The sequence below is a fragment of the Papio anubis genome, chromosome 16 (genome assembly GCF_008728515.1).
Source record: "Papio anubis isolate 15944 chromosome 16, Panubis1.0, whole genome shotgun sequence".
NCBI lineage: Eukaryota > Metazoa > Chordata > Mammalia > Primates > Cercopithecidae > Papio > Papio anubis.
In genome coordinates, this window is record NC_044991.1 from 85,887,044 (window position 1) to 85,898,605 (window position 11,562).

At 60.1% G+C, this 11,562-nt stretch overlaps 1 protein-coding gene across 2 annotated transcripts in view; it reads left to right on the forward strand.

The window, feature by feature from the left end:
- Positions 1 to 6,941, forward strand: part of NPEPL1 (aminopeptidase like 1) — a 40,099-nt gene extending 33,158 nt beyond the window's left edge. For both annotated transcript variants that reach the window (XM_031656864.1, XM_031656863.1), the window contains 6 exons: positions 180 to 257; positions 3,594 to 3,694; positions 4,518 to 4,641; positions 5,011 to 5,187; positions 5,656 to 5,766; positions 6,264 to 6,941. In XM_031656864.1, the coding sequence (XP_031512724.1) occupies positions 180 to 257; positions 3,594 to 3,694; positions 4,518 to 4,641; positions 5,011 to 5,187; positions 5,656 to 5,766; positions 6,264 to 6,422 (750 nt within the window). In that variant the 3' untranslated portion in view covers positions 6,423 to 6,941. The remainder of the gene's footprint in view (positions 1 to 179; positions 258 to 3,593; positions 3,695 to 4,517; positions 4,642 to 5,010; positions 5,188 to 5,655; positions 5,767 to 6,263) is intronic.
- Positions 6,942 to 11,562: the final 4,621 nt, after the last annotated feature.

Here is an 11,562-nt window from a genome sequence, read left to right on the forward strand (position 1 = left end):
GCCAGTAGGAGGTTCATGAGTTCTGTGGATGCCCAGGAGGCCTGGTGTGGGGGCTGCCCAGGCCTGGGAGCCAGGGAAGCGGGGGGCTAGCGTGGGGCTGGGTGGGGGTGGAGGGCTGCTGCTGCCAGGCCTGGACCTCACGGCTCACCTTTTTCCGGGTCTCTTTGTACCACCTGCAGACTACCATGCCAGGGATGAAGCGAGACTGCGGGGGTGCCGCAGCCGTCCTAGGGGCCTTCAGAGCTGCAATCAAGCAGGTGAGTGGGGCCCTGCCCACCCTCGGCTGGGGTATCCTGGGTGTGCCCTATGGGTGCTCCCCTCTCCCTTGTCTGTCCCGCCATAGGCACCACCATGTTCCTACCTGAGTCTCCCCAGCGGGAGCCTGTCCCCACTCTGCCCTCAGGCTCTTCTTGGGCCCCCAGAGCTTCCCGCCTTCATCAGGGCTGCTCTGGGAGGCCCCGAGGACAAGGTCCAGCCCTGTTCTCCGCTCAGGGCCTGCCTTGGCTCCAGAGCACCATGAGCAGTTGGCTCAGTGAGGAATCCTGGCCTAGACCCGCGTGGCATGTGGCAGGCAGAAGCTCAAGGCAGGGGCATGCATTGTTCTGTGTGCCCCTCCCACAACCCTTCTTTGCAGCAGAGCTGCCTCTGGCGACTGGTCTTGCCAAGTCACCACCCCTGACCCCCAGGCCTGGCCGGGCCCCCTTCCTCTCTTGCCTGGGGAGGCGCCCCAAAGCTCAGCCCTTGCTCAGTGGCAGTAATCACTCGGGGAGAGTGTGGGCATGGGGGTTACCTGAGTGGCCTTCCCATGGAGCCCAGATGTCCCTGGGGCCATGAAAAGTGCTTATTAAACAAATGAAGCGGCCAACTCTTGCCTGTAATCCCAGTACTTTGGGAGGCGGAGGCAGGAGGATGACTAGAAGGCCAGAAATTCAAGACTACCCAAAGCAACCTTGCGAGACCCCGTTTCTACAAAAAAAAAAATTTAAAAACTAGCCAGGCGTGGTGGCGCACACCTGTAGTCTCAGCTACTTGGGAGGCTGAGGTGGGGGAGGATTGATTGAGCCTGGGAGGTTGAGGCTGCAGTGAGCTAAGATCCCACTGCTGCCCTGCAGCCTGGGAGACAGAGCGAGACCCTGTCTAAAGAAACAGGCCAATGAAGAGTGTGCACGGACTCATCAGCCAAGGTTTTACCTCCCTAGCCTAGCGTTCAAAGATGGAAGGGTACGCCTGGAGCGCGGTGGCCCTGGGCTCTGGGGGTGTTAGCGACCCTCCAACCCTGGTACCAAAAAAAGCAAGCCCCTGCCCCACTTACCTACCCCAAACCCTTGGCTGCCCTGGGGGACCAGGCCCAAGCCCCGGCGTGGCACTGGAGAGCCTTCCCACGCTGTCCCTGAAGCACTCACTGTGCAGCCCCATCTTTGGCCACCCTCTTCTGTTAGACCAGCAGTCCTAGGCCGGGCGCGGTGGCTCAAGCCTGTAATCCCAGCACTTTGGGAGGCCGAGACGGGCGGATCACGAGGTCAGGAGATCGAGACCATCCTGGCGAACACGGTGAAACCCCGTCTCTACTAAAAAATACAAAAAAACTAGCCGGGCGAGGTGGCGGGCGCCTGTAGTCCCAGCTACTCTGGAGGCTGAGGCAGGAGAATGGCGGGAACCCGGGAGGCGGAGCTTGCAGTGAGCTGAGATCCGGCCACAGCACTCCAGCCTGGGTGACAGAGCAAGACTCCGTCTCAATAAATAAATAAATAAATAAATAAATAAATAAATAAATAAATAAATAAATAGACCAGCAGTCCTGACTGTGCCGGGGAACACCCAGGGAGTGTGCGAACATCGACAGCTCCAGGGCTCACCTCCAGCTCTGCTGAGTCCTGGATTTTTTCAGTCGCCCCTGGTGATTGGAGACCCCCCAAGACTGGCTGTGAGGGCCGCGAGGGCAGGGCCGTGCCTGCGCTGTCTCTGTGTCACATCATCTAGCCACGGAGACCTCAGCACTGTTTACGCTGGGGCTGCAGCTCGCTCGTCCTCTAAGCCAGCACTTCTCCAGTGGGATCTCCATGTTGTTAGTAATGTGGGTTCTCAGCTCTGCCCCAGATCAGAAATTAGGGGCAGAGCCCAGCCTTCAGTGGGTAGCAGCCCTCCCTGGGAGGCTGAAAGCATCCATTTGAGAATCCCTCCTCCTTCTCCTCGTGTCCCACGTGCCTGCCCAGGAGGTGCTGCCTCTACTTGCTCTGGGAAACCTGTCTTCCCTGGCAGGCCACAGATCCAGAACCCTGCTTTCTGAGAGGACTTCAGGGCTCCCGTCCTTTGTTGGTGGAGCTCATCTCTGTGGTGTCTGTGGCTTGGAGCCCCATGGCCTCATCCTGTGACCTCAGGGTCATGCTGTCATTTATTCATTTGTTCCCAAATACCCACTGCCCCCTGGAATGACTGCAGGAGGTCTCAGCACAGGGACAAGCTGTGGTCACTGTACACACAGATGGAATGTCAGTGCTGGGGTATCTGGGGAGGAGCTCTGACAGGAGGAGGCTGAGGGTCCTGAAGCCCCTGCCCCATGTCCCTGACACAGGCTGGGCTGCGAGAGTGGGAGCGGGGGACTCAGGGCCCTTGTGGAGCTGACAGGTGGCCCCTAGATCATCACCCTGAGGCTGGTGGAGTTCTTTCCCCTGTGCTGCGTGGGGGTGCGGGGCCATCTGTGAGGCTCAAGGACTGAGCAGGGGACCAGGGAGGCCTCAGGGACTCACAGCTGCCGCCTGCCCAGCACCACTGCTGCAGCATCTGCCACTGGCCACTCCTTGCACTGCTGGCTGCCCCTGCCCACCGTCCCAAGCGTTTGCCTTTGGTGAGGGCTCTGCGCCCGTGGTGGAAGAGTCGGCTGTTCCAGGAGATGGATCCTATAGAACTGTGCGTCAGCACCCTCGAGGCATGCGCCGTGCTAGGAGGATGTATCCTGGTTAAAGATTCGGCTCCGGGAACAGAGGAAGGGCAGGGACAGGGGTCTGAGAGCACCACTCCATTTGACGTTGCCACCCAGGCATGGGTCGCTTGGGGTCAGGAGGCACCCTTAGAGCCTGTGCAGGGCAGGAACCGCTACCACCTGTTGGCCATACGTTTCTCATCGAACAAATGACTTCATTTTGGCATCAGAAAACTATAACGTCACACCTAAACTTCCACGAGGCTGAGCTCTTCCTGCCCCTCTGTGTGTGTGTGTGTGTGTGTGTGTGTGTGTGTGTGTATTGAGGGGACGCAGCTGCTGGCCACCTTCCATTGGCACAGGTTGGCGAGGCTTCATGACTGCCCAGCCCATGCAGCCCAAGAGTCCCATAGCCCAGCCCGTGCCCAGGCTCATCCACTGTGGTGGGTGGGCTCTGCCAGGGGAGGCTAGGAGACCCCAGCGGTGAACCTTGGCCTTGGGATCTGCCAGGACTGTGCCCAGGATGGCAGGGCGGGCGAGCTCTGGTGCCTGCAACTTGGAGCCATCTGTCAGTCTCTCTTCTGCTGTCTGTGGGTCTGAGAACCCCCAACTCGTCCTCCCTCCTCCCCACACGTATGACCTACAGCTGGAGCCTCTGCCGCTTCCCCCCCAGGGCTTCAGAGACAACCTTCACGCTGTGTTCTGCTTGGCTGAGAACTCGGTGGGACCCAACGCGACAAGGCCGGATGACATCCACCTGTTGTACTCAGGGAAGTACGTCTGACCCTCCGGCTCCTTCCTGCCCACTGTTGGAACTCATGACCCCTCCCCGGCCCGCAGTGCCACTTCACTCCAGGCACACTGGGAGGGCGCCCAGCAGCAGGCTCCTTGCTTCCCAGAGTGCCAGGGAGCTTTGGTAGCGGGGCACCTCATATTGAGGGGCCCGTGACGCCTGGATGAGGGGCTAGGCTCCCTTGCAGTGCCTGGCCCAGGAGCTCATGGTCTACCCTGCATTACCAGGACAGGCCTTTCCAAAATGTAGGCCTGAATTATTTGGGTGTGTGAAGCTCTGACCCCCAGATTTCCTGCTCGGGGGTACCCCCGGGTTTCCCCCTTGAGACTGACTCTGGAGAGTCAAAGCTGAGCTGGCTGCTGAGGAGCAGGTGGCTCCAGAACGCAGAAGAGAAGAGCTGTCCCCAACCCCAGGCGCTGGTGCCTGAGCGGGCGCCTCCCCGCATCTCCTGCTCTTCCTCCTCATCTGCCGGGTGCCAGGCACAGTGTGCTGAAGGCCAGCCCAGCTGGTTCATGCCACCCACTTTACAGATGAAGAAACTGAGGCATGGGGGAGCCAAATGGCTGGTCCCTGGCTCTCGACTCAAGAGCAGCAGGGCAGGGATGTCATGGAAGCCCTTTGCTCCAGGCACTGCATTGCTGTAGGGACTGGGGCCATCCCAGCCTCCCCAGTGGGGGAATGTGTCAGGGTTTGGGGAGCCACAGGGATGGGCAGCTCCAAATGGGGTCTTCCCAGTTCCAAAGGGGCTCACGCCAATGTCCCAGGGAATGCCGTCCCTGAGCGGGGATCTCTGCCATGCCCCAGGACGGTGGAAATCAACAACACGGACGCCGAGGGCAGGCTGGTGCTGGCAGATGGCGTGTCCTATGCTTGCAAGGACCTGGGGGCTGACATCATCCTGGACATGGCCACCCTGACCGGGGCTCAGGTGAGTGCTGCCTGGGTCCACCCCTCAGCTGCGGCACCGGGGAACCCCACCCCCCTCTGGACCTTGAGGTGGGGAAGGCAGCGGGTGGGGGCTGCCGTCAGGAGGTTTTCATAACTGGGCACGAGGAGGGAGGAGGAGCTGCCCATTGAGCTTGGTGTGGGCAGCGCTGAGACCCAGGCTGGACGCAGAGCCGGGAACCACCTTCTCTGTGCTTCATGGCCACAGTCCTTTCTGCCTGTGTTTTTTTCTTTGCTTCTCAGCCATCTCTCTTCGGGCTCCCTTATTTCTCTGTCTGCCTCTCAATCCCTCTTTTGGGTGTTTCTCTCCTGCCGTCCCGTCCACATGCTTCCCGGGTTCCTGCCCACCCAGGGCATTGCCACAGGGAAGTACCACGCCGCGGTGCTCACCAACAGCGCTGAGTGGGAGGCTGCCTGCGTGAAGGCGGGCAGGAAGTGTGGGGACCTGGTGCACCCGTTGGTCTACTGCCCCGAACTGCACTTCAGCGAGTTCACCTCAGCCGTGGCTGACATGAAGAACTCGGTGGCGGTAGGTTTGGAACCTGGAGCCTGGAGCCTGCCACTTGGGTGGAGCCGGGCAGGCAGAGCCCTGCCTTCAGGGTGCTGGTGCACCCAGGGAGCTAGGGTCCCCCAGAAGCAGCCACAGTGCAGATGAGGGCCTGAGAGGCAGGTGTCGGGGCACAGGAGCCATCCCAGACGGCATGGGCCACTCACTGGCTTCCCTGCCACACAGCCAGGGGTTTCTCCCCCAGTCTTGGATCTGACTCAGCTGCCCCGTCAGGCCCTTTGCTGGCTTCCCCGTTGGCCTATGGTGGGGGCAGACTCCTTGGCTCATGGTCAAGGCCCTCCCAGCCCAGCTTCAGCTGTCTCCCCACACTGACTCCCTCCCAGCCACCCCGGGCTCCTTGCAGACGGCAACAGTGAGAGACGATGGGGGAGGGTGGAGAGGGCCCGGCCGGAGCAACCCACAGGCACTGTGTCCTCCTGGCCTCCCTAGGACCGAGACAACAGCCCCAGCTCCTGTGCTGGCCTCTTCATTGCCTCACATATCGGCTTTGACTGGCCCGGAGTCTGGGTCCACCTGGACATTGCTGCACCGGTGCATGCCGTGAGTGTCCCCACTCTCCACCAGCCCAGGCTGCTCCTGCCCTCTTGTCCAAACAGAGTGCCCCTCTAGCTCTGGAGCTGCTGGCCGAGCTCATCAGAAACTTCTGTGTCTGTGACCCAGCTTCCAGTCCGCTGTCCCGCCCAGGTCTCATCCTCCCTGGGAACAGAGTGGCTGCTGTGTGTGACCCTTCCCCAGCCAGCCTGTCCTCCACAGGGGGCCCTGGGCCCTCTGTCTCACCCATCCCCACCCTGAGGAGCTCCTGGGGTTGAGGCAGAGCACACAGGGCCTTGCCCACCACCTGTGTCTGGCCTGCTGGCCCTGAGTGTGTCCAGCCAGCAGCATGGAAGGCCCTGGGCTCCAGCTGGTGCTCAGGATCTCCTTCCTGAGAAGGGGACTGTGGGGCACGTGGAGGGGACCCAGGAGGTGAGGGGTCCCCAGGAGCCCCTCCCGTGCTGCAGCCCCACGCCCAGAGTCTCTGTCCTGCCCTTTGCTTGCAGGGTGAGCGAGCCACGGGCTTCGGTGTGGCCCTCCTGCTGGCGCTCTTCGGCCGTGCCTCTGAGGACCCTCTGCTGAACCTGGTGTCCCCGCTGGGCTGCGAGGTGGATGTCGAGGAGGGGGACGTGGGGAGGGACTCCAAGAGACGCAGGCTTGTGTGAGCCTCCTGCTTCGGCCCTGACAAACGGGGATCTTTTACCTCACTTTGCACTGATTAATTTTAAGCAATTGAAAGATTACCCTTCAGATGGATTTTGGTTTTTCTTTGTGGTCGTCACCATGGTGGTGGAAACAGCTGAAGTTTTAGGAGACAGCTTACAGTTTGGTGCAGGCCACGGTGAGGGGACCGGCAAGCGCTGGGGCTTGTTTCTGTTAGTTACTTACAGGACTGAGACAGCTTCTGTAAATTGCTACCCTTGGGGCCTTCTGCACCCCGGGGTGAGGCCTCCTGCCTGCCTGGTGCCCTGTCCCAGCCCCAGGTCCTGTGCAGGGCACGCGTGTGGCTGACAGCCAGGCTCTTACTCCAGCCGGGGCTGCCAGGGCATCCAGCCAGCCCAGCCCTGTGAAAGATGGAACTGACTTGCTGCAGGGGACCCGATTTTATAGGGCAAGAGAAGTCACACTCTGGCTTCTTAGAATTCACTTGAGGTTCAATTAAATATGGTCACACCACCTCCTCACCTGGCCTCCTTCTTCTTCCCTCCACCCTCCATTTTCAAAACGGGTCCTGGAGCACGTCTGGGGACTGAAGTGCAGGGCTGCCTCCTGCTTCTCCCAGACCAGCTCTGGCTTTGAGCCCCAGCTGGTCAACCCAGTGTTGATGACAGGAGCCCGGGGGGAGGACAGTGAGCCACTGGGCCTAGGCCTGGCCCTCCTGATCATTTTGATTTTCTGGGTGCGCACAGCACAGACTCCAGACGGAAGCGCTGTGGGCTCTCGAAGTCTCCACAGCCCGGCAGCCTGCACGGAGGCTGTTCTGTCTCTTGAGGGTCCTGGAGCCTGTCCTGTGCGAGGCTGACTGTGCTTCCGTGCCCCTGGCCACACTGTCCCGGTGATAAAGGGCAGGGCCCCGAAGCCAATTCAGATTTCCCGGGAGCCCGCCAGGATTCAGGGAACCCCTGAACCTGGACTCCAGGAGAAGCAGGTGAAGTGGGTCCATGGCACCCAGGAGCCCGCCTTCCACTGGCTTGGGTGACAGTGCAGGCCAGGACCTCGTCCCTGCCATGCATCCCCTTTGCCCTCAGTCGCAGCAGGGCTGCCTGGGGCCCCCCAGGAAGGGATTGGGTCTGAGGCCCCACAGGGAGGGGGACAGTGCTCCTCTCTCTCCAGCTGGGGCCGAGGGTAAGGACCTGGCTGCAGCTCTGCGGGACACGTGGCCCCAGGCTGCGTCCTGAGTCCCTGGCCACCTCACCCCAAGGGTCCCCAGACTCCAAGTGCCCCCACAGCCCTGAAAATCAAGGTGACTCTTTCTGGGCCTGATCCCAAGCAAATATTTATTAACTGCCTGCTGTGTACACAGCCCTGGCTGGGCCTGAAACGGCAAGAACTGGCTCCAAGGTCCTGGCCCTGTCTGAGGAAACTGCCACCCAACACAATGCCAGCCATTGTGGGCAGCAGCCGGGCAGACGGAGCCGGAGCTTCCAAGCAGGGGCGGCTGCAGCCGGGCTGGGAGCCTTCACGGGTCATTAGCTTGCTTAATGGCGCTGCAGTAGGCCCCGCTCGCCGGCCTCCCCTGAGACACCCAGAGGAGGCAGAGGTCACGAGGTGGTCTGGCTCCTTCTCCAGGGCAGCTGGTACCGTCTGCTCCCCCTACCAGGGGTGCGCCCGTGTGGACACAGGATGCAGGGTCAGGGAGCAGGGGAGGAACTGAGTCTCCCTTGTGCAGGCACAAAGGCGGCCTCAGGACCAGGGACCCAGCTGGGCACCAGCTGCTGGCTGGCCTGGCCTGCCTGCCAGCGTCAGGGGTCCCATGGGGGTGAGCCAGAGGCCTGGCTTTCCCCGGGGCCAAAGGGCTCTAGGAGGCAATAGCTGCTTCCCCAGGGCCCGCCAGAGCCCTGGCAACAGGGTCATGGGGCGGCCAGCGGTGCTGGGGGGCAGGTGGGTGCTCTGGGTCCGCTTGATCATGGTTTCCGGGGAGCAGTGCAGGAAGATGAACTTGGTGCAGAGCTCCCACAGGCAGGCTAGCGCAAAGCTCCGAGGAAGTGCTCCCAGATGAACTTGGCCGAGAGCATCACCAGGGCCACGAGGAGCCCAGTGATGCTGGGGAAAGCAGGCGGTGCTAGGACCCCACCCACACCCCCTCCCTGGAATCCCCCGGCCCACCTGGGTGATGTTATCCTAAAGACAGGGACAAGAGATGAGAGGATGGAAATGTCTCTTTGGGAAAAAGGCTGCAGGAGCTGGAGGTGATGAACAGAGCAGGCGAGAGGAAAGGGAGGCCCCCTCCTCCTGCCATGTTAGAGAAGGGAGCCCTGGATCTGGCTGCCACCAGTGGCTTGTGCACACCTGGGGCTGAGGGCACACAGGGCTGCACATGCACATTCAAGGCCACTGTGAGAACAGGTGAGCAGGGCCAGAGGGCTGTGGAAAGCCCAGCTGAAAGCTGCACTTCCAGGCTGAAGAGCGTTTTACCGGCATCTGCCAGGAAGCCTGGGCTCTGGGGGCTGTGTCATTGTAGATGACCACTTCCAGGTCGTGGCCACAGCCCCGGTTCTGGTCACAGCCAGGCCACCAATCCTCCTGCGCCACCCACCCCTTATCCACCAGGCTGTCTTCAGGGCATCGGCTGGCCTCAGTTGTGGCAGCCAGACCCTGATGTTGCGCAAGAAGGCCGGCCAGTCCATATCCTGCAGCCTGCGAGGGTGCACTGGGTGAGAGGGGTACAGTCCCCAACCTGGGAGGGGACCCTGATGCAGGTCCCCAGAACTGAGGGAAAAGTCTCTCCCCAGAGGTCAGGTCTTTGTCAGCAAAGGTGGGAAACCAGGGGAGTGGCGGCTCCAGGCCCCAGAGACATTTGAAATGACCTCAGAAGACCCAGGGCCACTCAGGGCGACCACATCGGGGAGCTGCCTCTGACAGGCTGTGACGGATGTTTAAGGAAGGGATCGATGGTCACCTGACTCTCAGGAGTGCAGGAGAGGCCGCTGAGGCCCGTTCAGAAGGGACTGGGTGTTGGTCCCTGTGGACTCGGCCTCTGGCTGGTGGTGAGGAAGAGGATTTCTCACCACCCATCCTCTGGCCCCTGCTGCCTGAGGGAGCAGACTCCTGTGAGGTGGTTTCCGGGAAGTTCGTCTCCAGCAGGAACTCCAGGCCAAGTGCACGTCTCTGATCACGTGTCACCGTGGCGGTGCGTGCGTGCATGCGTGTGCACTGGTCTGTGGCCTGTGGTGTGTGAGTCCCACTAGGACCCATGTGAGGTAGAGGGTCTTCCGCCTCGCCTCCCATTCAAGCCCTCCCTGTACCACACAGACACCCATCTGTGCCCTCCCCTTCTGTGCCAGCAAAAATGGAAGAGAGAGACACTTAAAAGAGGCAACTCGCATGGAATGAAGCTGTTTCTGTTGGGGAATGCTTGGATGTTCAATCATCTTAGAAAATCCTACACCACCTCCCGATGCAGATTAATTACTCTAAGTGCAACTCCGATTGGGCTGGTGACCCCCCAGGAAACCTCTGAAGCTGTCCCAGGCTGTTCCCAACATAGGGCCTCCACTCTGGCACACCAGGACCCGAGGCCGCGACAGGCTCCTCATTCCTGCCTCGCTCAAGGCTCAGGTCCCCCACCTGAAATACCCCCTCCCACCAGCATCTCCTGCCTCAGTCCTGCTGCCAGGTCCCCAGAAGCTCTTGTTCATGAGCTTGCCTGCCATCCACAGCCCCCACCACAACCCAAGTGGCTGTTGAATTCGCTGCCCTGATTCTCTGCCCAGAGCCTCGGTTCAGACTGTGTTCCCTGGCGAATTAGTGTTCAGCATTTTTGTTTATTTGTTTGTTCTTTAACAAAAGGTTGTTTTGGTTTGAGATTCAGCAAAAACACACACTGCATTCAGCTTCCTCTCCATTCAGGATTCAGTAAATTGGTTGTTTTCCCGTCTGCTTCAAGTCCTTGCCTCAAATGAGCCTTCAACAAGATAATGCATTTAAAAGCCCTTGGAAAAGTACCAGGCCCTGCACACATGTACAGCCCAGGCCCCGCGCACATGGACGGCATTGTCATCGTGCAGCTCTCGGAGGCAAACCCGGCAGTGCACAAAGTTCCCACCCCACCCACACGAGGCTCAGCTCCTGGAGAACATGGCCCCAGCGGGGGTCCTTCCCCACAGCCTCACAGATAGGGCTCAGGAGGGAAGGGGCTGCCATCGTGCAACCCTGCTGCTAGGCTGGTCCCCAAAGCCCAGACCTGTGCCCCTCCCCATGGCCCGGGCTTGCTTTCTTCCCTTGCACAGGGCTGAGGGGACAGGGATGCAGCAGATGAGATGCTAACACACCCTCAGGGAGGTGACAGTCCTTCCTGACATCCAGCCAATAGGCCATTTTTGCTTTCAGTGCCTGCTGGAATCCTGAGGGCTTTGGGGATCAGTCCAGGGAGCATTCTGCAGTCAGGAAAACAACATTGAAAACCAAAACCCACAATTAAAAAGCTTAGAAGCCTGGTTTACATTCACTGATAGCGCAGTTAGAACCCACGGCAGCCTCCATCTGAACGATCCGTTCCCATTGGCTGCGTAAGAAACTCAGTGATGTCATGGACCCCTTCACCTCCTTTAAATAAATTTAGCAGTAATGAGGGCAGTTACCCCAACTTCACAACCATGAGTACTTTTGAGCCTGAGAGCCCCTTTCTCCTAACGAGTTGGGTAAGTTTCTGTGGCGTCCATGACCCAGCTTGTTCCAGTGCGTGAAAGCCCAGAGCCAACTTCCTTGTCCAATAATATTTGTTAAGCACTACTGGCATGCGATCCCAGAAAAATGAATCCCTCTTGCAGGTGTGTCTTCCCAGCCTGCAAGTGGAACGGCTTCCGGAAGAAGGAGCCGGCATGGTCCTGCAGGAGGCTGGAGGAGGGCTGTGCCCCTGGTACCCACAGGGGCAGGGGTGACTGAGTGACTGAGGACTACCCCCCATCGGGATGTTATTAGCCATTACCAGAAGAGCTAATGCATCATAAGCAATTTTGCCACCTGCAAGGCAGCCCCTGGGAGGTGCTGTTATCTTCTCCCCCATTCCAACAGGTGCAGAAGCCCCAGGTTGCACAGGTCGTTTGTGAAAGAGAAGGGGGCATCCAAATCCAGACGGCCCAGCAG